Raw genomic sequence first — 23,894 nt, 5'->3', positions numbered from 1 at the left:
CCATATTAATGTCTATGGATGTAGATGAGGACAGTGAAGCCCCCGGAGGTGGATGTTGGGGGCACATACTTTCTCCATATTAATGTCTATGATTGTAGATGAGGACAGTGAAGCCCCCGGAGGTGGATGTGGGGGGCACATACTTTCTCCATATTAATGTCTATGATTGTAGATGAGGACAGTGAAGCCCCCGGAGGTGGATGTGGGGGGCACATACTTTCTCCATATTAATGTCTATGGATGTAGATGAGGACAGTGAAGCCCCCGGAGGTGGATGTTGGAGGCACATACTTTCTCCATATTAATGTTTATGATTGTAGATGAGGACAGTGAAGCCCCCGGAGGTGGATGTGGGGTGCACATACTTTCCTCCATATTAATGTCTATGGATGTAGATTAGGACAGAGAAGCCCCCAGAGGTGGATGTGGGGGGCACATACTTTCTCCATATAAATGTCTATGGATGTAGATGAGGACAGAGAAGCCCCCGGAGCTGGGTGTAGGGGGCACATACTTTCTCCATATTAATGTCTATGGATGTACATGAGGACAGAGAAGCCCCCCGGAGGTGGATGTGGGGGGGCACATACTTTCTCCATATTAATGTCTATGGATGTAGATGATGACAGAGAAGCCCCCGGAGGTGGATGTGGGGGGCACATACTTTCTCCATATTAATGTCTATGGATGAGGACAGTGAAGCCCCCGGAGGTGGATGTGGGGGGGGCACATACTTTATCCATATTAATGTCTATGGATGTAGATGAGGACAGAGAAGCCCCCGGAGGTGGATGTGGGGTGCACATACTTTCTCCATATTAATGTCTATGGATATAGAGGAGGACAGTGAAGCCCCCGGAGGTGGATGTGGGGGGCACATACTTTCTCCATATTAATGTCTATGAATGTAGATTGGGACAGAGAAGCCCCCGGAGGTGGATGTGGGGGGCACATACTTTCTCCATATTTATGTCTATGGATGTAGATTAGGACAGAGAAGCCCCCGGAGGTGGATGTGGGGGGCACATACTTTCTTGATATTAATGTCTATGGATGTAGATGATGACAGAGAAGCCCCCGGAGATGGATGTTGGGGGGGCACATACTTTCTCCATATTAATATCTATGGATGTAGATGAGGACAGAGAAGCCCCCGGAGGTGGATGTTGGGGGCACATACTTTCTCCATATTAATGTCTATGGATGTAGATGAGGTCAGAGAAGCCCCTGGAGGTGGATATGTGGGGGGCACATACTTTCTCCATATTAATGTCTATGGATGTAGATGAGGACAGAGAAGCCCCCGGAGGTGGATGTGGGGGGCACATACTTTCTTCTTATTAATGTCTATGGATGTAGATGAGGTCAGAGAAGCCCCTGGAGGTGGATATGTGGGGGGCACATACTTTCTCCATATTAATGTCTATGGATGTAGATGAGGACAGTGAAGCCCCCGGAGGTGGATGTGGGGGGCACATACTTTCTCCATATTAATGTCTATGATTGTAGATGAGGACAGTGAAGCCCCCGGAGGTGGATGTGGGGGGCACATACTTTCTCCATATTAATGTCTATGGATGTAGATGAGGACAGTGAAGCCCCCGGAGGTGGATGTTGGAGGCACATACTTTCTCCATATTAATGTTTATGATTGTAGATGAGGACAGTGAAGCCCCCGGAGGTGGATGTGGGGTGCACATACTTTCCTCCATATTAATGTCTATGGATGTAGATTAGGACAGAGAAGCCCCCAGAGGTGGATGTGGGGGGCACATACTTTCTCCATATAAATGTCTATGGATGTAGATGAGGACAGAGAAGCCCCCGGAGCTGGGTGTAGGGGGCACATACTTTCTCCATATTAATGTCTATGGATGTACATGAGGACAGAGAAGCCCCCCGGAGGTGGATGTGGGGGGGCACATACTTTCTCCATATTAATGTCTATGGATGTAGATGATGACAGAGAAGCCCCCGGAGGTGGATGTGGGGGGCACATACTTTCTCCATATTAATGTCTATGGATGAGGACAGTGAAGCCCCCGGAGGTGGATGTGGGGGGGGCACATACTTTATCCATATTAATGTCTATGGATGTAGATGAGGACAGAGAAGCCCCCGGAGGTGGATGTGGGGTGCACATACTTTCTCCATATTAATGTCTATGGATATAGAGGAGGACAGTGAAGCCCCCGGAGGTGGATGTGGGGGGCACATACTTTCTCCATATTAATGTCTATGAATGTAGATTGGGACAGAGAAGCCCCCGGAGGTGGATGTGGGGGGCACATACTTTCTCCATATTTATGTCTATGGATGTAGATTAGGACAGAGAAGCCCCCGGAGGTGGATGTGGGGGGCACATACTTTCTTGATATTAATGTCTATGGATGTAGATGATGACAGAGAAGCCCCCGGAGATGGATGTTGGGGGGGCACATACTTTCTCCATATTAATATCTATGGATGTAGATGAGGACAGAGAAGCCCCCGGAGGTGGATGTTGGGGGCACATACTTTCTCCATATTAATGTCTATGGATGTAGATGAGGTCAGAGAAGCCCCTGGAGGTGGATATGTGGGGGGCACATACTTTCTCCATATTAATGTCTATGGATGTAGATGAGGACAGAGAAGCCCCCGGAGGTGGATGTGGGGGGCACATACTTTCTTCTTATTAATGTCTATGGATGTAGATGAGGACAGAGAAGCCCCTGGAGGTGGATATGTGGGGGGCACATACTTTCTCCATATTAATGTCTATGGATGTAGATGAGGACAGAGAAGCCCCTGGAGGTGGATGTGGGGGGCACATACTTTCTCCATATTAATGTCTATGGATGTAGATGAGGACAGAGAAGCCCCTGGAGGTGGATGTGGGGTGCACATACTTTCTCCATATTAATGTCTATGGATGTAGATGAGGACAGTGAAGCCCCCGGAGGTGGATGTGGGGTGCACATACTTTCTCCATATTAATGTCTATGGATGTAGATTAGGACAGAGAAGCCCCTGGAGGTGGATGTGGGGGGCACATACTTTCTCCATATTAATGTCTATGGATGTAGATGAGGACAGTGAAGCCCCCGGAGGTGGATGTTGGGGGCACATACTTTCTCCATATTAATGTCTATGATTGTAGATGAGGACAGTGAAGCCCCCGGAGGTGGATGTGGGGGGCACATACTTTCTCCATATTAATGTCTATGATTGTAGATGAGGACAGTGAAGCCCCCGGAGGTGGATGTGGGGGGCACATACTTTCTCCATATTAATGTCTATGGATGTAGATGAGGACAGTGAAGCCCCCGGAGGTGGATGTTGGAGGCACATACTTTCTCCATATTAATGTTTATGATTGTAGATGAGGACAGTGAAGCCCCCGGAGGTGGATGTGGGGTGCACATACTTTCCTCCATATTAATGTCTATGGATGTAGATTAGGACAGAGAAGCCCCCAGAGGTGGATGTGGGGGGCACATACTTTCTCCATATAAATGTCTATGGATGTAGATGAGGACAGAGAAGCCCCCGGAGCTGGGTGTAGGGGGCACATACTTTCTCCATATTAATGTCTATGGATGTACATGAGGACGGAGAAGCCCCCGGAGGTGGATGTGGGGGGCACATACTTTCTCCATATTAATGTCTATGGATGTAGATGATAACAGAAGCCCCCGGAGGTGGATGTGGGGGGCACATACTTTCTCCATATTAATGTATATGGATGTAGATGAGGACAGTGAAGCCCCCGGAGGAGGATGTGGGGGGCACATACTTTCTCCCTATTAATATCTATGGATGTAGATGAGGACAGAGAAGCCCCCGGAGGTGGATGTGGGGGGGCACATACTTTCTCCATATTACTGTCTATGGATGTAGATTAGGACAGAGAAGCCCCCAGAGGTGGATGTGGGGGGGCACATACTTTCTCCATATTAATGTCTATGGATGTAGATGAGGATAGTGAAGCCCCTGGAGGTGGATGTGGGGGGCACATACTTTCCTCCATATTAATGTCTATGGATGTAGATGAGGATAGTGAAGCCCCTGGAGGTGGATGTGGGGGGCACATACTTTCTCCATATTAATGTCTATGGATGTAGATGAGGATAGTGAAGCCCCCGGAGGTGGATGTGGGGGGCACATATTTTCTCCATATTAATGTCTATGGATGTAGATGAGGACAGTGAAGCCCCTGGAGGTGGATGTGGGGGGCACATACTTTCTCCATATTACTGTATATGGATGTAGATCATGACAGTGAAGCCCCTGGAGGTGTATGTGGGGGGCACATACTTTCTCCATATTACTGTATATGGATGTAGATCATGACAGTGAAGCCTCCGGAGGTGGATGTGGGGGGGCACATACTTTCTCCATATTACTGTATATGGATGTAGATCATGACAGTGAAGCCCCTGGAGGTGTATGTGGGGGGCACATACTTTCTCCATATTACTGTATATGGATGTAGATGCGGACAGTGAAGCCCCTGGAGGTGGATGTGGGGGGCACATACTTTCTCCATATTAATGTTTATGGATGTAGATGAGGACAGTGAAGCCCCCGGAGGTGGATGTGGGGGGCACATACTTTTCTCCATATTAATGTCTATGGATGTAGATGAGCACAGTGAAGCCCCCGGAGGTGGGTGTGGGGGGCACATACTTTCTCCATATTAATGTCTATGGATGTAGATGAGGATAGTGAAGCCTCCGGAGGTGGATGTGGGGGTCACATACTTTCTCCATATTACTGTATATGGATGTAGATGATGACAGTGAAGCCCCTGGAGGTGGATGTGGGGGGCACATACTTTCTCCATATTACTGTATATGGATGTAGATGATGACAGTGAAGCCTCCGGAGGTGGATGTGGGGGGCACATACTTTCTCCATATTACTGTATATGGATGTAGATGCGGACAGTGAATCCCCTGGAGGTGGATGTGGGGGGGCACATACTTTCTCCATATTAATGTCTATGGATGTAGATAAGGATAGTGAAGCCCCTGGAGTTGGATGTGGGGGGCACATACTTTCTCCATATTAATGTCTATGGATGTAGATGAGGATAGTGAAGCCCCCGGAGGTGGATGTGGGGGGCACATACTTTCTCCATATTAATGTCTATGGATGTAGATGAGGACAGAGAAGCCCCCGGAGGAGGATGTGGGGGGGCACATACTTTCTCCATATTAATGTCTATGGATGTAGATGAGGATAGTGAAGCCCCCGGAGGTGGATGTGGGGGGCACATACTTTCTCCATATTAATGTCTATGGATGTAGATGAGGACAGTGAAGCCCCTGGAGGTGTATGTGGGGGGCACATACTTTCTCCATATTACTGTATATGGATGTAGATGATGACAGTGAAGCCCCCGGAGGAGGATGTGGGGGGCACATACTTTTCTCCATATTAATGTCTATGGATGTAGATAAGGACAGAGAAGCCCCCGGAGGAGGATGTGGGGGGCACATACTTTTCTCCATATTAATGTCTATGGATGTAGATGAGGACAGTGAAGCCCCCGGAGGTGGATGTGGGGGGCACATACTTTCTCCATATTAATGTCTATAGATGTAGATGAGGACAGTGAAGCCCCTGGAGGTGGATGTGGAGGGCACATACTTTCTCCATATTAATGTCTATAGATGTAGATGAGGACAGTGAAGCCCCCGGAGGTGGATGTGGAGGGCACATACTTTCTCCATATTAATGTCTATAGATGTAGATGAGGACAGTGAAGCCCCTGGAGGTGGATGTGGAGGGCACATACTTTCTCCATATTAATGTCTATGGATGTAGATGAGGACAGTGAAGCCCTCGGAGGTGGATGTGGGGGGCACATACTTTCTCCATATTAATGTCTATGGATGTAGATGAGGACAGTGAAGCCCCCGGAGGTGGATGTGGGGGGCACATACTTTCTCCATATTAATGTCTATAGATGTAGATGAGGACAGTGAAGCCCCTGGAGGTGGATGTGGAGGGCACATACTTTCTCCATATTACTGTCTATGGATGTAGATGAGGATATTGAAGCCCCTGGAGGTGTATGTGGGGGGCACATACTTTCTCCATATTAATGTCTATAGATGTAGATGATGACAGTGAAGCCCCCGGAGGTGGATGTGGGGGGCACATACTTTCTCCATATTAATGTCTATAGATGTAGATGAGGACAGTGAAGCCCCTGGAGGTGTATGTGGGGGGCACATACTTTCTCCATATTAATGTCTATAGATGTAGATGATGACAGTGAAGCCCCCGGAGGTGGATGTGGAGGGCACATACTTTCTCCATATTAATGTCTATAGATGTAGATGATGACAGTGAAGCCCCCGGAGGTGGATGTGGAGGGCACATACTTTCTCCATATTAATGTCTATGGATGTAGATGAGGACAGTGAAGCCCCTGGAGGTGGATGTGGGGGGCACATACTTTCTCCATATTAATGTCTGTAGATGTAGATGAGGACAGTGAAGCCCCTGGAGGTGGATGTGGAGGGCACATACTTTCTCCATATTAATGTCTATAGATGTAGATGAGGACAGTGAAGCCCCCGGAGGTGGATGTGGAGGGCACATACTTTCTCCATATTAATGTCTATAGATGTAGATGAGGACAGTGAAGCCCCTGGAGGTGGATGTGGAGGGCACATACTTTCTCCATATTAATGTCTATAGATGTAGATGAGGACAGTGAAGCCCCTGGAGGTGGATGTGGAGGGCACATACTTTCTCCATATTAATGTCTATGGATGTAGATGAGGACAGTGAAGCCCCTGGAGGTGTATGTGGGGGGCACATACTTTCTCCATATTACTGTATATGGATGTAGATGATGACAGTGAAGCCCCCGGAGGAGGATGTGGGGGGCACATACTTTTCTCCATATTAATGTCTATGGATGTAGATAAGGACAGAGAAGCCCCCGGAGGAGGATGTGGGGGGCACATACTTTTCTCCATATTAATGTCTATGGATGTAGATGAGGACAGTGAAGCCCCCGGAGGTGGATGTGGGGGGCACATACTTTCTCCATATTAATGTCTATAGATGTAGATGAGGACAGTGAAGCCCCTGGAGGTGGATGTGGAGGGCACATACTTTCTCCATATTAATGTCTATAGATGTAGATGAGGACAGTGAAGCCCCCGGAGGTGGATGTGGAGGGCACATACTTTCTCCATATTAATGTCTATAGATGTAGATGAGGACAGTGAAGCCCCTGGAGGTGGATGTGGGGGGCACATACTTTCTCCATATTAATGTCTATAGATGTAGATGAGGACAGTGAAGCCCCCGGAGGTGGATGTGGAGGGCACATACTTTCTCCATATTAATGTCTATAGATGTAGATGAGGACAGAGAAGCCCCCGGAGGTGGATGTGGGGGGCACATACTTTCTCCATATTAATGTCTATAGATGTAGATGAGGACAGTGAAGCCCCTGGAGGTGGATGTGGAGGGCACATACTTTCTCCATATTAATGTCTATAGATGTAGATGAGGACAGTGAAGCCCCCTGGAGGTGGATGTGGGGGGCACATACTTTCTCCATATTACTGTCTATGGATGTAGATGAGGATATTGAAGCCCCTGGAGGTGGATGTGGGGGGCACAGACTTTCTCCATATAGTCTATTTTTGGTTGTAGATGATTTTTATTCCTCCTGTAAGACCTTTTTCTGATCAGTTGACGAGATCTCTGCTTGCTGTCGTCCTGGGGGTCCTGGTGATGGCGGCCCCCCCGGCCCTCTGCGGACGGTCGTGTATCTGGGTGGAGGAGTGTGGGGGCACTGTCTGCTGGAGGACGTGGTGCCGTGACCCCGGGTGCTTTATGATACCGCTCTTTGCGGCCCCGGCACTTAGTACTTGTTTCCTTTTGTACGTGACCCGTGATACATAGTTGCGGCTTCTTCCTGTGACATGACGGTCACCGCGTTGCCTTTGTACGTGTCAGGTTTTTCTCTTGCTACATTTCTTCTCCTGTGTAACGTTTTGCTTGGTTACACCGAGAATGCAGATTTGTTTTGACGTCTTGTTGCCGTGGTAACACGGTGGGATTGTGGCTTGTTTTATCGGAGATCATTTCTGCGTCGCTTCCGGACTTTCTATATTCTCCGTCTCGTGTGATCGGTGATTACGCCGCTCTTCGCTCTCTCTGCTTCAGCTGTTTTTACTCTTCTGTTGTGTGTTGTGTTTGTGCCGTGGCCTCTTCCGTGGAGCGCCGGTCCGTATGTGTCCTGTCCTGCCCGTACTTGCTCACCGTACTGATACAAGTGCCAGACGGAAACCTGCAGCTCTCTATATATCCAACTTCTGTTTATACGAGAATTATATTTCTCTCTAATATTTGTCAGTAAGAATTTTACAGTAATTTTTACCTTTTACAAATGTATAGAATTTATATTTCAGGTTATGATTTACTTACCCTAACTGCTGGCGATGAAAGAATATTCTCTTCTTCAATCCTTTTTGACTGTGTCGGGCTCCTCTTTGTACCCAACCATCTTCCCCTCATCTCCCTCTACCACCCTTCCCGTCCTACCCACTGTGCTTCTCCGCCCTACATCTCCTCCTCATCTCTATCTACCACCCTACCTGTCCTCTCCACAGTGCTGCACTGCCCTACATCTCCTCATCTCTATCTATCACCCTGCCTGTCCTCTCCACAGTGCTGCACTGCCCTACATCTACTCATCTCTAGCTACCACCCTACCTGTTCTCTCCACAGTTTTGCACTACCCTACATCTCCTCCTCATCTCTACCACCCTACTTGTCCTCTCCACAGTGCTGCACTGCCCTACATCTCCTGATCTCTAGCTACCACCCTACCTGTCCTCTCCACAGTGCTGCACTGCCCTACATCTCCTCCTCATCTCTATCTACCTCCCTACCTGTCCTCTCCACAGTGCTGCACTGCCCTACATCTCCTCCTCATCTCTATCTACCACCCTACCTGTCCTCTCCATAGTGCTGCACTGCCCTACATCTCCTCCTCATCTCTAGCTACCACCCTACCTGTCCTCTCCACAGTGCTGCACCGCCCTACATCTCCTCCTCATCTCTATCTACCACCCTACCTGTCCTCTCCACAGTGCTGCACTGCCCTACATCTCCTCCTCATCTCTATCTACCACCCTACCTGTCCTCTCCACAGTGCTGCACCGCCCTACATCTCCTCCTCATCTCTATCTACCACCCTACCTGTCCTCTCCACAGTGCTGCACTGCTCTACATCTCCTCCTCATCTCTAGCTACCACCCTACCTGTCCTCTCCACAGTGCTGCATCGCCCTACATCTCCTCCTCATCTCTATCTACCACCCTACCTGTCCTCTCCACCGTGCTGCACTTCCCTACATCTCCTCATCTATCTACCACCCTACCTGTCCTCTCCACAGTGCTGCACTGCCCTACATCTCCTCCTCACCTGTCTACCACCCTACCTGTCCTCTCCACAGTGCTACACCACCCTACATCTCCTCCTCATCTCTATCTACCACCCTACCTGTCCTCTCCACAGTGCTGCACTGCCCTGCATCTCCTCATCTCTATCTACCACCCTACCTGTCCTCTCCACACTGCTGCACTGCCCTACATCTCCTCATCTCTATCTACCACCCTACCTGTCCTTTCCACACTGCTGCACTGCCCTACATCTCCTCATCTCTATCTACCACCCTACCTGTCCTCTCCACACTGCTGCACTGCCCTGCATCTCCTCATCTCTATCTACCACCCTACCTGTCCTTTCCACACTGCTGCACTGCCCTACATCTCCTCATCTCTATCTACCACCCTACCTGTCCTCTCCACAGTGCTGCACTGCCCTGCATCTCCTCATCTCTATCTACCACCCTACCTGTCCTTTCCACACTGCTGCACTGCCCTACATCTCCTCATCTCTATCTACCACCCTACCTGTCCTCTCCACACTGCTGCACTGCCCTGCATCTCCTCATCTCTATCTACCACCCTACCTGTCCTTTCCACACTGCTGCACTGCCCTACATCTCCTCATCTCTATCTACCACCCTACCTGTCCTCTCCACACTGCTGCACTGCCCTGCATCTCCTCATCTCTATCTACCACCCTACCTGTCCTCTCCACAGTGCTGCACTTCCCTACATCTCCTCCTCTTCTCTGTCTACCACCCTTCAAGACTTTTTTCTTGTGCTGTACCAGTTCTCTGGGCTGTGGCAGTGCATCCCAAACTACCAAGCTTTAAGCATGCCCTGAAAGCACAATTTATTTAGGTAGGCCTATCGATTTCCCTGATCTCCATATTCTGCATTTCTACTTTTTTTTTTTTTTTAATTTTTTTTTCTCAGGACCTGGTCTCTTCTTTCAACACTACATACAAGCACAGCAAGGAACGTCTTCACATGCTCCTGTTTGTGCCGTGAAACATCTATCCAGTCTATTTAATGAAACATGTGAGGGTTGGTGACGAGGAATTCAGCCATGTCCCTAAAAATGGTCTTTAAAGGAAGTTTTCCAACTACTCAAAACTTCCCCCAGCCCTACTTATACAAACAAGCAAATTAATAAAATGCACAAACATTGATCAGCACGATCGATCGGCACACGATCCACTGATCACAGGTGTTCAGGTTTTCTATAGGGCCACCACATGGAGAAAGGAAACATTACATGATACTCATGGAGGTCAGTTGACTGTCATGTTCGCTCCGGGTCCTCCAGAGTGAGGGACGATCCTTGTGGGCTGCTGGCGCTTGTAGTGACTGCACGTAGCACAGCAGAATTCCATATAAAGTGAAGTTGTTCTTCCGTGACAGATTTCGGTTGAACGCCACCGATTTTCCCAAATTCTGCTCCACTGACTGACATCTAAGTCTTTAATGTTGGGGTGGATTCCTCATGTGAAATTATGTGAAAATCTCCGTCTGGTTTCCAGTCCATTTTGCTTCTTGTATTTGGCAGCGCGTTTCGCAACAGTGCAGCGTTCTGTAATATTAGTCAGTGACTTTCTTATAATCGGGGCTACGTTAGGTCCCCGGGCGTTTCAGTGTATCGGTGCAGAAGTGATGCTATACCGGAGTGCGGGATATGACGGCACGCAAAATCCGACCCTCTCCACCCAACAACGCAAAAGAAACCAGACGATCTAAGCTGCATCTATTGGACATAACGATACATCCGCTGATTACCTCAGGATGATGCCGCTCGGCGGGGGAGAGGGATATACTGCACTGGCCTCTGGGAAATATCTGAGCGACTGACGAGGGCCAGATTGTGATGGGTGGATGACTGGGTCAGAGCGTCACCAAACCAGGTGTTCCTTGTCTACGGCCGTTGTTGTGCTGTGAAGTGTGAATCGCTGCTCCCATCATCCCCAGGTCTAATATTATGACTGTACTGTAGTATTATATGAGGACGTGCTGCATCTCAATCATCTCCTTCCTTTTCTGCAGTACCAGTCCTCTGCTGCCAATAATTGCAGAGATCCTGAGCGCCGCTCCCCGGATCACCTTCTATGGATTCCTGATGACGCTGTCAAAAACAGCTGAAATTAACCGGAGCATCGGTGAGTGGCTGCACGTTCAATGGGGAGTGCAGCGTCGTCCGAAATCAGGTGCTTGATAGATTGGTGCTCAGGACATTGAGATCTCAGAGCAGTGACCCTGCAGTGAGAGAAAGTGGGAAGACGATGCACAACATGCACTGAGCAGTACAAAATTCTGACACGTAGGATACAGGATGGCGCTCTGCCATGTAGGATACAGGATGGCGCTCTGCCATGTAGGATACAGGATGGCGCTCTGCCATGTAGGATACAGGATGGCGCTCTGCCATGTAGGATACAGGATGGCGCTCTGCCATGTAGGATACAGGATGGCGCTCTGCCATGTAGGATACAGGATGGCGCTCTGCCATGTAGGATACAGGATGGCGCTCTGCCATGTAGGATACAGGATGGCGCTCTGACACGCAGGATACAGGATGGCGCTCTGACACGCAGGATACAGGATGGCGCTCTGACACGCAGGATACAGGATGGCGCTCTGCCATGTAGGATACAGGATGGCGCTCTGCCATGTAGGATACAGGATGGCGCTCTGCCATGTAGGATACAGGATGGCGCTCTGCCATGTAGGATACAGGATGGCGCTCTGCCATGTAAGATCCTGTATCCTCTGCCATGTAGGATACAGGATGGCGCTCTGCCATGTAGGATACAGGATGGCGCTCTGCCACGTAGGATACAGGATGGCGCTCTGCCACGTAGGATACAGGATGGCGCTCTGCCACGTAGGATACAGGATGGCGCTCTGCCACGTAGGATACAGGATGGCGCTCTGCCACGTAGGATACAGGATGGCGCTCTGCCACGTAGGATACAGGATGGCGCTCTGCCACGTAGGATACAGGATGGCGCTCTGACAGGTAGGATACAGGATGGCGCTCTGACAGGTAGGATACAGGATGGCGCTCTGACAGGTAGGATACAGGATGGCGCTCTGACAGGTAGGATACAGGATGGCGCTCTGACACGTAGGATACGGGATGGCGCTCTGACACGTAGGATACGGGATGGCGCTCTGACACGTAGGATACGGGATGGCGCTCTGACAGGTAGGATACAGGATGGCGCTCTGACAGGTAGGATACAGGATGGCGCTCTGACAGGTAGGATACAGGATGGCGCTCTGACAGGTAGGATACAGGATGGCGCTCTGACAGGTAGGATACAGGATGGCGCTCTGACAGGTAGGATACAGGATGGCGCTCTGACACGTAGGATACAGGATGGCGCTCTGACACGTAGGATACAGGATGGCGCTCTGACACGTAGGATACAGGATGGCGCTCTGACACGTAGGATACAGGATGGCGCTCTGACAGGTAGGATACAGGATGGCGCTCTGACAGGTAGGATACAGGATGGCGCTCTGACAGGTAGGATACAGGATGGCGCTCTGACAGGTAGGATACAGGATGGCGCTCTGACAGGTAGGATACAGGATGGCGCTCTGACACGTAGGATACAGGAGGGCGCTCTGACACGTAGGATACAGGAGGGCGCTCTGACACGTAGGATACAGGAGGGCGCTCTGACACGTAGGATACAGGAGGGCGCTCTGACACGTAGGATACAGGAGGGCGCTCTGACACGTAGGATACAGGAGGGCACTGTGCTACGTAGGATACAATATGGGCCTGTGCCACATAGGATACAGCATAACGCTCTGACACGTAGGATACAGTATGGCGCTGTGCCACATAGGATACAGGAGGGCACTGTGCTACGTAGGATACAATATGGTCCTGTGCCATGTAGGATACAGCATAACACTCTGACACGTAGTATGCAGGAGGGCACTGTGCCACGTAGGATACAGCATGGCGCTCCATCACGTAGTATACAGCATGACGCCCCCTGTCTTACCCCTGTAAACCTTGTGTATACTCTGGTCCTGCGCTCCTGATACTCTCTGATCTGTCAGCTTTGTCCAGCGTGCGACCTGGTGTGGGGTGGGAACTAATACGGCTGCCGGAACCACAAGGGGTTTACTCGTGGTCTGCATCCACGGGCAGACGTATTAATGAAAGAATTGTTCAGCCGCTTCATTATTTTTTTAATTTAGACTTTTAGGCTCAATGACAAAACGAAAAAATCGCCGCAGATTGTCCCACGCAGGCAGATGAGCGCTCATCCTCGATGTGCACTGAACCCTGTAAACTCTTTACCTTCTACAGTGGGGAAGTACGTATTTGATACGCTGCCGATTTTGCACATTTTCCTCCTACAAAGAATGGAGAGGTCTGTAATTTTTTTTCGTAGGTACACTTCACCTGTGAAAGGCAGAATCTAGAAAAAAATTCCAGAAAATCATATTGTAGGAATTTTGCATAATTAATTTGCATTTTATTGCATGAAATAAATATTTGATCACCAACCAACCAGCGAGAATTTTGGTTCTCACAGACCTGATAGTGTTTCTTTAAGAAGCCTCCTACTCTGCACTCATTATCTGTATTAATTGCACCAGTTTAACCTTGTTACCTGTATAACAGACACCTGTCCACACAATCACACCCCGACCTCTCCACCATGGACAAGATCAAACAGCTGTCTAAGGACACCAGGGACAAAATTGTAGACCTGCACAAGGCTGGGATGGGCTACAGGACAATAGGCAAGAAGCTTGGTGAGAAGACAACAACTGTTGGCACAATAATTAGAGAATGGAAGAAACACAAGATGACCGTCAATCTTCCTCGGTCTTGGGCTCCATGCAAGATCTGAGAAAGGTCAGGAATCAGCCTAAAACTACACGGGAGGACCTGGTCAATGACCCGAAGAGAGCTGGGACCACAGTCTCCAACATAAACGTTAGCAACACACTACACCATCATTGATTGAAATCCTGCAGGACACGCAACGTCCCCCTGCTAACGCGAGCACATGTCCAGGCCCGTTTGAAGTTCACCAGTGACCATCTGGATGATCCAGAGGAGGCATGGGAGAAGGTCATGGGGTCAGATGAGACCAAAATATAACTTTTTGGTATCAACTCCACTTGCCGTGTTTGGAGGAAGATGAAGGATGAATATAACCCCAAGAACACCATCCCAACTGTGAAGTATGGTGGGGGAAACATCATACTTTGGAGGTGCTTTTCTACAAAGTTAAGGACGACTGCTCTGTATTGAAGGGAGGATGGTTGGAGTCATGTAAGAGCATTGAAGATGGGTCGTGTCTGGGTCTTCCAGTGTGAAAATAACCCAAAACACACAGCCAGGGCAACTAAGGAGGGTCTCTGTAAAAAGAATTTCAAGGTCATGGAGTGGCCTAGCCAGTCTCCAGAGCTGAACCCAATAGAAAATCTTTGAAGGAGCTGAAAATCCATGTTGTCCAGAGACAGCCCTGAAACATCTGTATGGAGGAGGGGGCCAAAATCCCTGCTGCAGTGTGTGCGAACCTGGTCAGGGACTACAGGAAACATCTGACCTCTAACTGCTAACAAAGGTTTCTGCACCAAATATTAAGTTCTGTTTTTCTATTGTATCAAATACTTATTTCATGCAATAAAATGCAAATTAATTATGTAACAATCCAACAATGTGATTTTCTGTTTTTTATCTTTAGATTCCGTCTCTCACAGGTGAAGTGTACCTACGATAACAATTACAGACCGCTCCATTCTTTGTAGGGGGGGAAAACAGAGCATCAAATACTTATTTACCCCCCCCCCCCGGTATCTCACATTCTTCCACATTTAATCCCTTTTCTGCTCACGGTTAACGTGTCAGATGTGGAGCTGCACAGATCTCCCTGACAATCAGCGGGCGTCTCACGCTTTGCACAGCTGTGCCGAACGTCAAAACAAACCCCCGATGATCCCTCTCAGCCGATTGTCATCTGTGCCGAGATCTCTGCACGTGATCGGACCTGAATAGGAGATTCCACCTACGTGAGAGGAGCGGGCGCAGAGGACCTGAGAAGAAGCAGGATTAGAAAAACACTTGTGGAATTAAAAAGTTCTCATGCCCTTGTAGGAGGGGTCAGTGGACAGGGTCACCTGCTGGCTCATCGTCTCGTTGGTATAGGAGACGTTGCTGGATATCAGGCCAGGAAATTGTCCAAGATGTTGGAAAATTTTAATAAAAAGTAAAAAATTGCAACCTATAAGATCTGGGAAATTTCTACTGGAATTGCCTGTTGTCGCAGCTCAGATCTGCTGTTCAGGAGCGCACCTTTCTCTGTCTCCTGGCCTCCTGCTTGCAGGGGGCGCCGTGCTCCTGATCATTGTCACACCGCTTCCCAGAGGGTGTCCGATCCCACGCTGCTAGCACAGGTAACATTTCTTCTGCAGCATTGGTGGAGCGCAGAGGAACTTCAGATCTGTAAAGAGCTTGTAAGCGCTGCACTCCTGACCACCCCTGATAGACTGTAGAGGATTCTTAATGAGTATGTTCACATGCAGCATTTTTGCTGTGAAATTTTTCTGCACCAAAAATGAGTGCCTGCCAGGAAAACACTGCGTACTGTTCTTTTTGCTTTTGACTTTTTACATTGTTTTTTTAAATGGGTGAAAAACACTGAAAATAAAATATATATATACACACTGTAAATTGCAGCTTTTTTTTTTCTGCACAGAAAAAACAAAGCAAAGATGTCCTGTGTGAATATACCATAAGGTTCTGTGCACACGGAATCTTCTTGCTGAGTTTTTGGAGTAGAAACTGAGCGCAGACTTCACGTTTTGGAGACGTTTTGCAGTTTTGGGGAGAATTTGGAGAGTTTCCACTCTGCCTCCAAAAGCTCAGTGTGAACAAACCTCAAGAGATAAATGGAAAACGTGCTCATTTTTCCAGGCACTTTGCCCATTTAACAATAGGCGGCATCCCCTTTGATGGGGCAGTCAGACTAGGCCGTGAAGATGGGGGGTCCCACTGGTGGGACCTGTAGAACAACGCTCTGTTGTGCACTGCCGGGAGCGGAGAGGTGGCTCCGCATGTCTCTCTCCATTCATTTCTATGGGTACACCTCCACTCCGCATAGCGCACCTCAAAAGTGGCTTTACCTCTGTGGACATTAGTGAGGTGATAAATGTGATCTCGCCGGTCCTGACCGCCCCCAATTTCTCCTCCATGCACAGACTTGTGCTCCATGGCGCTATATCAAAGTCTATGGCAGGGTTCCCCAACTCCAGTCCTCAAGGCCCACCAACGGGTCAGGTTTTCAGGATTTCCTTAGTATTGCACAGGTGATAATTGCTTCAGCTGTACAATACAAGGGAAATCCTGAAAACATGATCTGTTGGTGGGCCTTGAGGACTGGAGTTGGGGAACCCTGGTCTGTGGGACTTAGGAAGACCGCTGAGTCCCATAGACGTGACCCCCGCTCCATCCAGACTCCTCATCACTGCCGTCACTCCGGAGCTTTAGACATAATGATCGGTGCATACAAGCGTTGTCGCCCTGTAAGACCACTTTGCTGGAGTAAAAGGCGACCATTGTGGTTGTAGGTCTCTGCATACATCGATCCCATTGCCTTTACCTGCAGCAGGAAAGCACTAAGAGTGGTCTACAGGTGACTCCAGGGTCTGCATTGGCCCCTCTAACTCTCACCCACTTTTTCTAAATATGACAGTAGTGAAGAAATAACAGAAAAAGCTGCGAACGGACGGGCGACAAAGGGTGCGTCTTTGTTTTTCTCTTGGAGCCGGTAATTTAATGAATGCCCCCCATAAACTCCGCAGTTAGGTTCATTGGTCGATTCGGGCACAAAGCCACGGAGCTGTGGGGATGTAACGTTAGCCGCCACGTTACTTTCGGGTATTTTTAGCCTTGAGCCGTCTCTCGAACTATTTTGGGGACTTCACATGGAGCGTTCTCGCGTTTTATCACATCTTTCTTGCTTTTACCCTTATAGCACCTGTTCGGCAAAACTAAACCCCCACCAAGGACCCGAGCGAGACATCGCACAGCCGTTCACCTGCAGGACGAAACTGTACTGTACAAGACCCAGCTCCTTTCGTTTAGGTCTAGGTTACTTTTTAGCGCTTTTCTTTTTTTTTTTATTTTACAAAAAGTTTTACATTTTTCTGTTTGAAGAAAAAAAACATCAAATGCATCTTAAAGTGGAAACAATCAGCAAGCTGCTGTTCACAGAGGAGTTATTGTTAATATGGGGACAGAAGATGATCGGACATGTTGATTTTGAACATGTTCAATCCTTTGTTCTCAGAGGGAGATAAACCGTGGGGAGATGTCTACATGTCTAACAGGCTATTTTTTGCCAGGTGATAATACTTCATAAATGTCCATTAGATGCAGACCCCACTGCTGGGACCTATAGTACAGAAAAGAGGTGGGCATTTGTGTGCCTCCTGCTCCATTCTCTTCTATGGAAGCCCCACAGATTACACAGCACACTTGATAGGACGGGACCCTGTTCTCCACATAGACATCCCCGTTGGTATGCCATAAACGTATCAGATGAGACAGAATGATTTTGGGCTGCTGTACCAGACACAACCCATGCATAAGAGTGACTATCTCTGTCTATCTGTTTTGGACACATGCATGCTCAGCTGAACAGAGCGTGCATGTGTATTGGGAGGCAGGTGCGGACATACCGCCGGTGCAACTGCATAGGGGGCCCTTCAGGCAGGGGTGTACTGCCCATAACGGCAGAATATGCAGCCGCTATGGGCCATTCAGTAAAGATTATGGGTGGGAGTGAAAGGGGACTGGTGTCATGCAGTATCCGGCCCCTCTTACTACCCTCCGGTAATCATGTGGCTACCCAGAGCCGGGGAGAGAGCAGCGTGCATGAGTTCAGAAAGGGGGCCATGTCATGTGGGGAGAGACGCTGGCCAATGACCGCTTTCCCCACCAGACTAAGGAGAGCGCTCCCTGGCTGCCGTCTCTGTCCTCCTGCATGGCATGTCCCAATGGTGAGTGCTCACCTGTAGTCAGGTGTCCGGGCCTCACAGCACACAGGGGACTGAAGTGGAGGGAGAGCAGGACTTACAGGGGGTCTTCTGCTCCCTCCACTGTTCTATTACCTGCAGCATCTCCTCACAGAGAAGAGATCGGGGGAGGAGGCTCACTGCAGGGGACAGCAGGGCCGCAGCAGGGGGATGATATCAGTCCTGTCTGCTCTGTGTCCCCATCCCCCACAGTGGGGTCTGCAGCCCTCTCCAGCTGATCTCTGCACTATGTGGCTGACCTCCTCCAGGGCTCATTTGAACACCTGGTATCACAGATTAGTATGTGTGTGTGTATGTATGTGCTTGTATATGTATGTATGTGTCTATATCTGTGTATGTATGTACGGTATATGTGTGTGTGGTATATTTGAATGTCCGTGTGTGTATGCATGTACAATTTGCCCTTTCTGTGTCTAGGGAAATGGGCCTGGGTAGTATGTTTATCAATTATGTGCATGTATGTGCAGTATATGTATATATGTGTGTACAGTATGTGTATACTGTGTGTATATAACTATATACGGTATATGTGTGTGTATGGTATATGTATGTGTATCTGTGTGTAGGTACGGTATATGTGTGTATGTATGTACGGTATATGTATGTACGGTGTATGTGTGATCACGGGACTTGACCACTGGGCCCCCCAGCTATGCTGAGAACAGGGGTCTGCAGTCTGGTCCTGGATGGAGCAGAGTTGTGCATGCTCGGCCTCTGCTCTGTTCATTATCTATAGAGCAGGGCAGTAATAATGAGGGCAATCTGCCTTGTTTCTCAGAGCCTGAGGCTCCAGGGTCCCATTACCAGATTGCCACCATCATAAGCAGCGTACCGGGCAGGCAGGGAGGCAGACACATTTCTTGCACAGGGGCCCCAAGCTATTAGTGTCCGCCCCTGTTGGGGGGAATAGCTGGCTGATAGAGGAGTGCTTAGCCGAAAGCTTTTATGCCCACCTTTAGGATGCAGCTGAGTTTTTGCAGATTTTTTTGCCCCCTCTGGGGAAGTTATGCACAATATCTCGCGCCTTTGGGCTTTGCACATGGCTGCGGTTTGGCCGCGTACTCTGTGTCTGGTCTCGCCCTTCGCTAGGAGATGAATGCATAAATCTGCCCTGCACTGATCAGAGGAGTCCGTATAGAAGGGTCGCCTCCGTCATGTCCTGTGTGCCGCCATCTCTCTGCAGCTGCCGATCCATCCCGCACATTTCAGTGACATCCACAGTCCGGCCGCCGCTCTCCTCCATGCAGGATATTCTTTATGCCCACGACACGTAATTATGCTTCCGCCATCTTTACCGTATTGCTTGTCTCCTCAGGGGCTTTACCCGACAAAGCTGATTTGCTGGTTGATGAAGTCCTGGACAAGGAGCTGGACAAAATGTGAGTGCACGAGACCCACCCTGGCGCCACACTTGTCTCTAGGCGATAACAGGTATCACAAGTCATCAACCTGCAATACCTGACACCGTCCAAGGAGAAGAGTGGCGCTGTTTCCTACAAAAACTAAAAAAATCCTATTACTAATTCTGGAAATGAGTCTCACGCTTTCTCTTCTGCAGTGTCGCTCAGTTATCTGCCAGCTCCATTTCGCACCCCGCCACCACCAGTCTTCTTCCTCCTTCCCGGGATGTCATCCGTGTGGCTTCTCCTAAGAAGACTCTGCCGACCCGCCGACGGCCAGAACTGGAGAGCGACGGTTCTACCGAAGAGACAGAGGATTCCTCTGACAACTAGAAGAGAAGCGCAACCAACAGATACTGCACCTCCCGTCCTGTGTGCCGTGTGTTATCTTACCCAATGGCGGGTGATCTTACCCAATGGCGGGGATCGTACACATTGGAGGGATCATACACAGTGGCAGGAATCATACCCAATGGCGGGTGATCTTACCCAATGGCGTTGATTGTACACAGCGGCGGGGATCATATCCAATGGCTGGGATTGGCTTTTTTTTCTGTTTTATATATGTTTTTGTACTTTGTGATGGTTTTCAGTTTCTCCCTCCTTCGTGTTTAGGTTTGTTGGTAAATTGTTTTTTCAGCCAAAGACTTATATATCTGTAGGATTTATATGCCGTGGATGTCAGACCTATGAGGGTCCCACCGTATCGGGAGAGCCAGGCAGGGTCCCCCTTTTTTTTTTTTCTTTTTTTTTTTTTTTAAATGGGGCATCTACCAGCCGCCTTATTAAGGAGGAGATAGAGTGTGCAGCCACCTCAGCCCGTGGATTAGTTTTTAGGAGACGTACCCCGTACCAAAGCCCCCTTAATAAACCAGCACCTAGCTGTATGCTCTCATTACCCACAGGTCATTCTGCATGGTGTGAACAAACCTCAGTACATAGCTATTGTTACATAATGCCAACCTAATTTATTGACTTATTTTATTGACTTTTTGATTAAGTTTTTTTTTTTAATACTGATTAAATCTGTAAGTCGGAAAAGACTTTGTTGTTATTTTAAACTTTTCAGTGTGATTGTGCTTTACCCTGTGATGTGTTTGCAGCCTCCACATGACAGACGGTGCCTGCATCTTACACCGCTACCCATAAAATGACCCAATACCCAGCTGTATCTTCTGTCATATGCTCTACCTCTGTGCTGCTCAGTACTTGGTGATTAAAAGCAGTTTATATATTATATAGGAAACTCAACGGAATAAGCCGCCCTGTGAGCACATGAGGAATATCACTATTTCTGGCCATTATATAATTTGTGTTCTGCAATCTTCACTAGGTTTCCCCTCTGCAGTCTCTGTCTCTAGTTTTCAGTTGCCTCTGAGCTAGTTAGTAGAGACCGGCTGCTATGATGTCTCCCATACACAGCACACAGAGACATGAGGGATTTCTGTTCCTTTGTTTCTACATAGCACATGTTAAGATGCAGCATGTAGGAAGACATCATACAGCAATACTGAGCAGTGTAGGTATGAATCCAGCACTGTGGTGGCATAAAGCACTTATAAGAAAGCAGAAGCAGCATGTAGGATGACATTATACAGCAATACTGAGCAGTGTAGGTATGAATCCAGCACTGTGGTGGCATAAAGCACTTATAAGAAAGCAGAAGCAGCATGTAGGATGACATTATACAGCAATACTGAGCAGGGTAGGTGTGAATCCAGGTTCAGTGTGTCATGAGGCACTTGCAAGAAAGCAGAAACATGCATAGGATAAGTAGTAAGCTGTGAAATTCCAAAGGAGGTTAGAGATAAAAGATGAGTGTCAGATGAGGGTGAAGGATCACCAATTGGGATGTTAAAGTCCCCCATGATGAGAGTGGGGATTGTTACAGGATATAAAATTTGATAGTCAAGTGGCAAAGTGATTCAGGAACTGATGGGAGGAACCCGGAGGGCGAGACACAACTTCCACTCGCAGGGAGAAGTGCTGGTAGGATCTGACAGTGTGGACCTCAAAAGAAGGGATAATCTGAAAAGTAAATTTTGTTGAAAGGCGCAGACCAACATTCCCACCTGATCTGTTGTCAGGTCTCGGAATATGAGAGAGTGGCAGTGATGTCTGTCTGTTGGATCAAGGTTTCAGTAAGAGCCAGAAAGTTAAGGAAATTTTGAAAAGAAAAAGTCATGGATGTAGAGGACACACGGACCGGGAGTTCCAGAGGGCACAATTAAGAGAGACAGAATGCATGCAAGGAATATCAATGAGATTCGCAAGGGTTTCTGAGTGTAGCCGTGAATGAGTTAATCTTATTACAGAAAGGGCCGGGGTTATGAGAGATATCTCCTGCTACTAGGAGATTGAGAATAAAGAGAGTGAGCAGATGGATGAGTGATTTGTGAGAGCGTTTCGTGTGTTCTATGATGGGAGTGAATGGATCTGTGCAGTTTAAGATTGTGAAAAGAGTCTGAGAGAAGAGAAGGGCTGATATGGATGGAGCGCGCAGAGTGTGTGAAAGGACGGAAGATGTGAATGATTGCAGCAGCCAGGACATAAATGGCACAAATACATACAATGAATACTTTCTGCAAGTCAGATGACCTGGGAAGAAGTTTAATTGAATGTCTTGATTGTCATACCTGTCTCCTGCCCTGTCTAACTTCCCTGGCGCTTTGATAATATCTGCACAAGTGTTTCCACTTTGCTTTGCCCAGATACATAATGATTTTGTGTTTTAGATCGAATACAAATTTAACCCGTTAACAATCAATCAGCTAGCTAAAGACAGCAGGATACAATACAATGCAGGCAAGCAACCACGCTTGCAGACCAACATGGACCATAAACTCTTTGAGCACGAGAGATGACCTGACAGCATCTGGGTACAAACTCTGTAAGATGAATGAAATGTACACCATTAATACATGCCTCCAAAGATCGAAATGAGCGTTCAGGCTTAAAAGGGATGAATGCAGTACAAGAATTGAATATATACCTGCATGAAGAGAAGAGAGATGAGTGTTGAGTCACGTCATGTTTACCTGCCCTGGCACTTTGAAAAATATGACACCGATAAAGTCTGCACAAGTGCCCCCTGCACGAAGGCATGAAGGACATTATACAGAAGTATCAAGCAGTGTATCTATGAGCAATGTAGCTGTGAATCCAGTATGGGAGTGAATTGAAAGCATCAGCAGCCGCGTGGAGTATACTGCAGTACTGATCAGTATAGCTGTAAATCCAGTATGGGAGTGAATGAAAACACTACAAAGAAGCAGTAGCAGCATGGATTATACTGCAGTACTGAGCAGTATAGCTGTGAATCCAGTATGGGAGTAAATGAAAGTAGCAGCAGCATGGATTATACTGCAGTACTTATTATTATAGCTGTAGTCCTGTATGGGAGTGAATGAAGACACTAGAAAGTAGCAGCAGCATGGATTATACAGCAGTACTGAGCATTATAGCTTTGAATCCAGTATGGGAAATGAATGAAAAAATACTAGAAATCAGTAGCTCACTCTTTCTATCTCCCTGTTTGTTTGTCACTTGTTCTTCTGATTTATGTAAAGTTTGTTGAAACGACTGCGAATATTTATCTCCTTATCATTTTGCTGCCCTCACAGCATCACAGTTGGAGTAGTGCACACATAGGGGAGTCCATATGTGGATTCTATACGTGAAAGTCAAGTCTGCAAACATCACTAGATCACTCATGGACCCCTTCTGGTACTATTCTGGATAAAAGTGTATATGGAGCTTGTGTATCCAGTGTATAATGACAGTATCCAGTCATCAGTAGTGATACTGAAAAGTAAGTGACCCCCATTACAGCTCCGCCATAAAGTGAGCAAAGCCTGCCACCTGCTGGACACAGCGCGGATGTGCACTTCAGAAATGGTAAGTTTTGCTTCAGAACTCTGAAATCCACTTGTAGAGAATGTCTGTATTGTAATATTATGTTTGTACCGTTGAGGTGTATTCTACTATTACATACATAATAGCATTATTT

General features: G+C 48.0%; 1 protein-coding gene across 4 annotated transcripts in view; it reads left to right on the top strand.

The window, feature by feature from the left end:
• Nucleotides 1–20,926, top strand: part of CSTPP1 (centriolar satellite-associated tubulin polyglutamylase complex regulator 1) — a 152,858-nt gene extending 131,932 nt beyond the window's left edge. For all 4 annotated transcript variants that reach the window (XM_073541632.1, XM_073541633.1, XM_073541634.1 and 1 more), the window contains 3 exons: nt 11,454–11,566; nt 19,801–19,864; nt 20,044–20,926. In XM_073541632.1, the coding sequence (XP_073397733.1) occupies nt 11,454–11,566; nt 19,801–19,864; nt 20,044–20,218 (352 nt within the window). In that variant the 3' untranslated portion in view covers nt 20,219–20,926. The remainder of the gene's footprint in view (nt 1–11,453; nt 11,567–19,800; nt 19,865–20,043) is intronic.
• The last annotated feature ends 2,968 nt before the right edge of the window (nt 20,927–23,894 follow it).

The sequence above is a fragment of the Dendrobates tinctorius genome, unplaced genomic scaffold (genome assembly GCF_039654945.1).
Source record: "Dendrobates tinctorius isolate UK_male_01 unplaced genomic scaffold, ASM3965494v1 ptg000124l, whole genome shotgun sequence".
Taxonomy (NCBI): domain Eukaryota; kingdom Metazoa; phylum Chordata; class Amphibia; order Anura; family Dendrobatidae; genus Dendrobates; species Dendrobates tinctorius.
The sequence above is the reverse complement of the archived record's forward strand: the minus strand, read 5'-3'. Positions and strand labels throughout refer to the sequence as shown.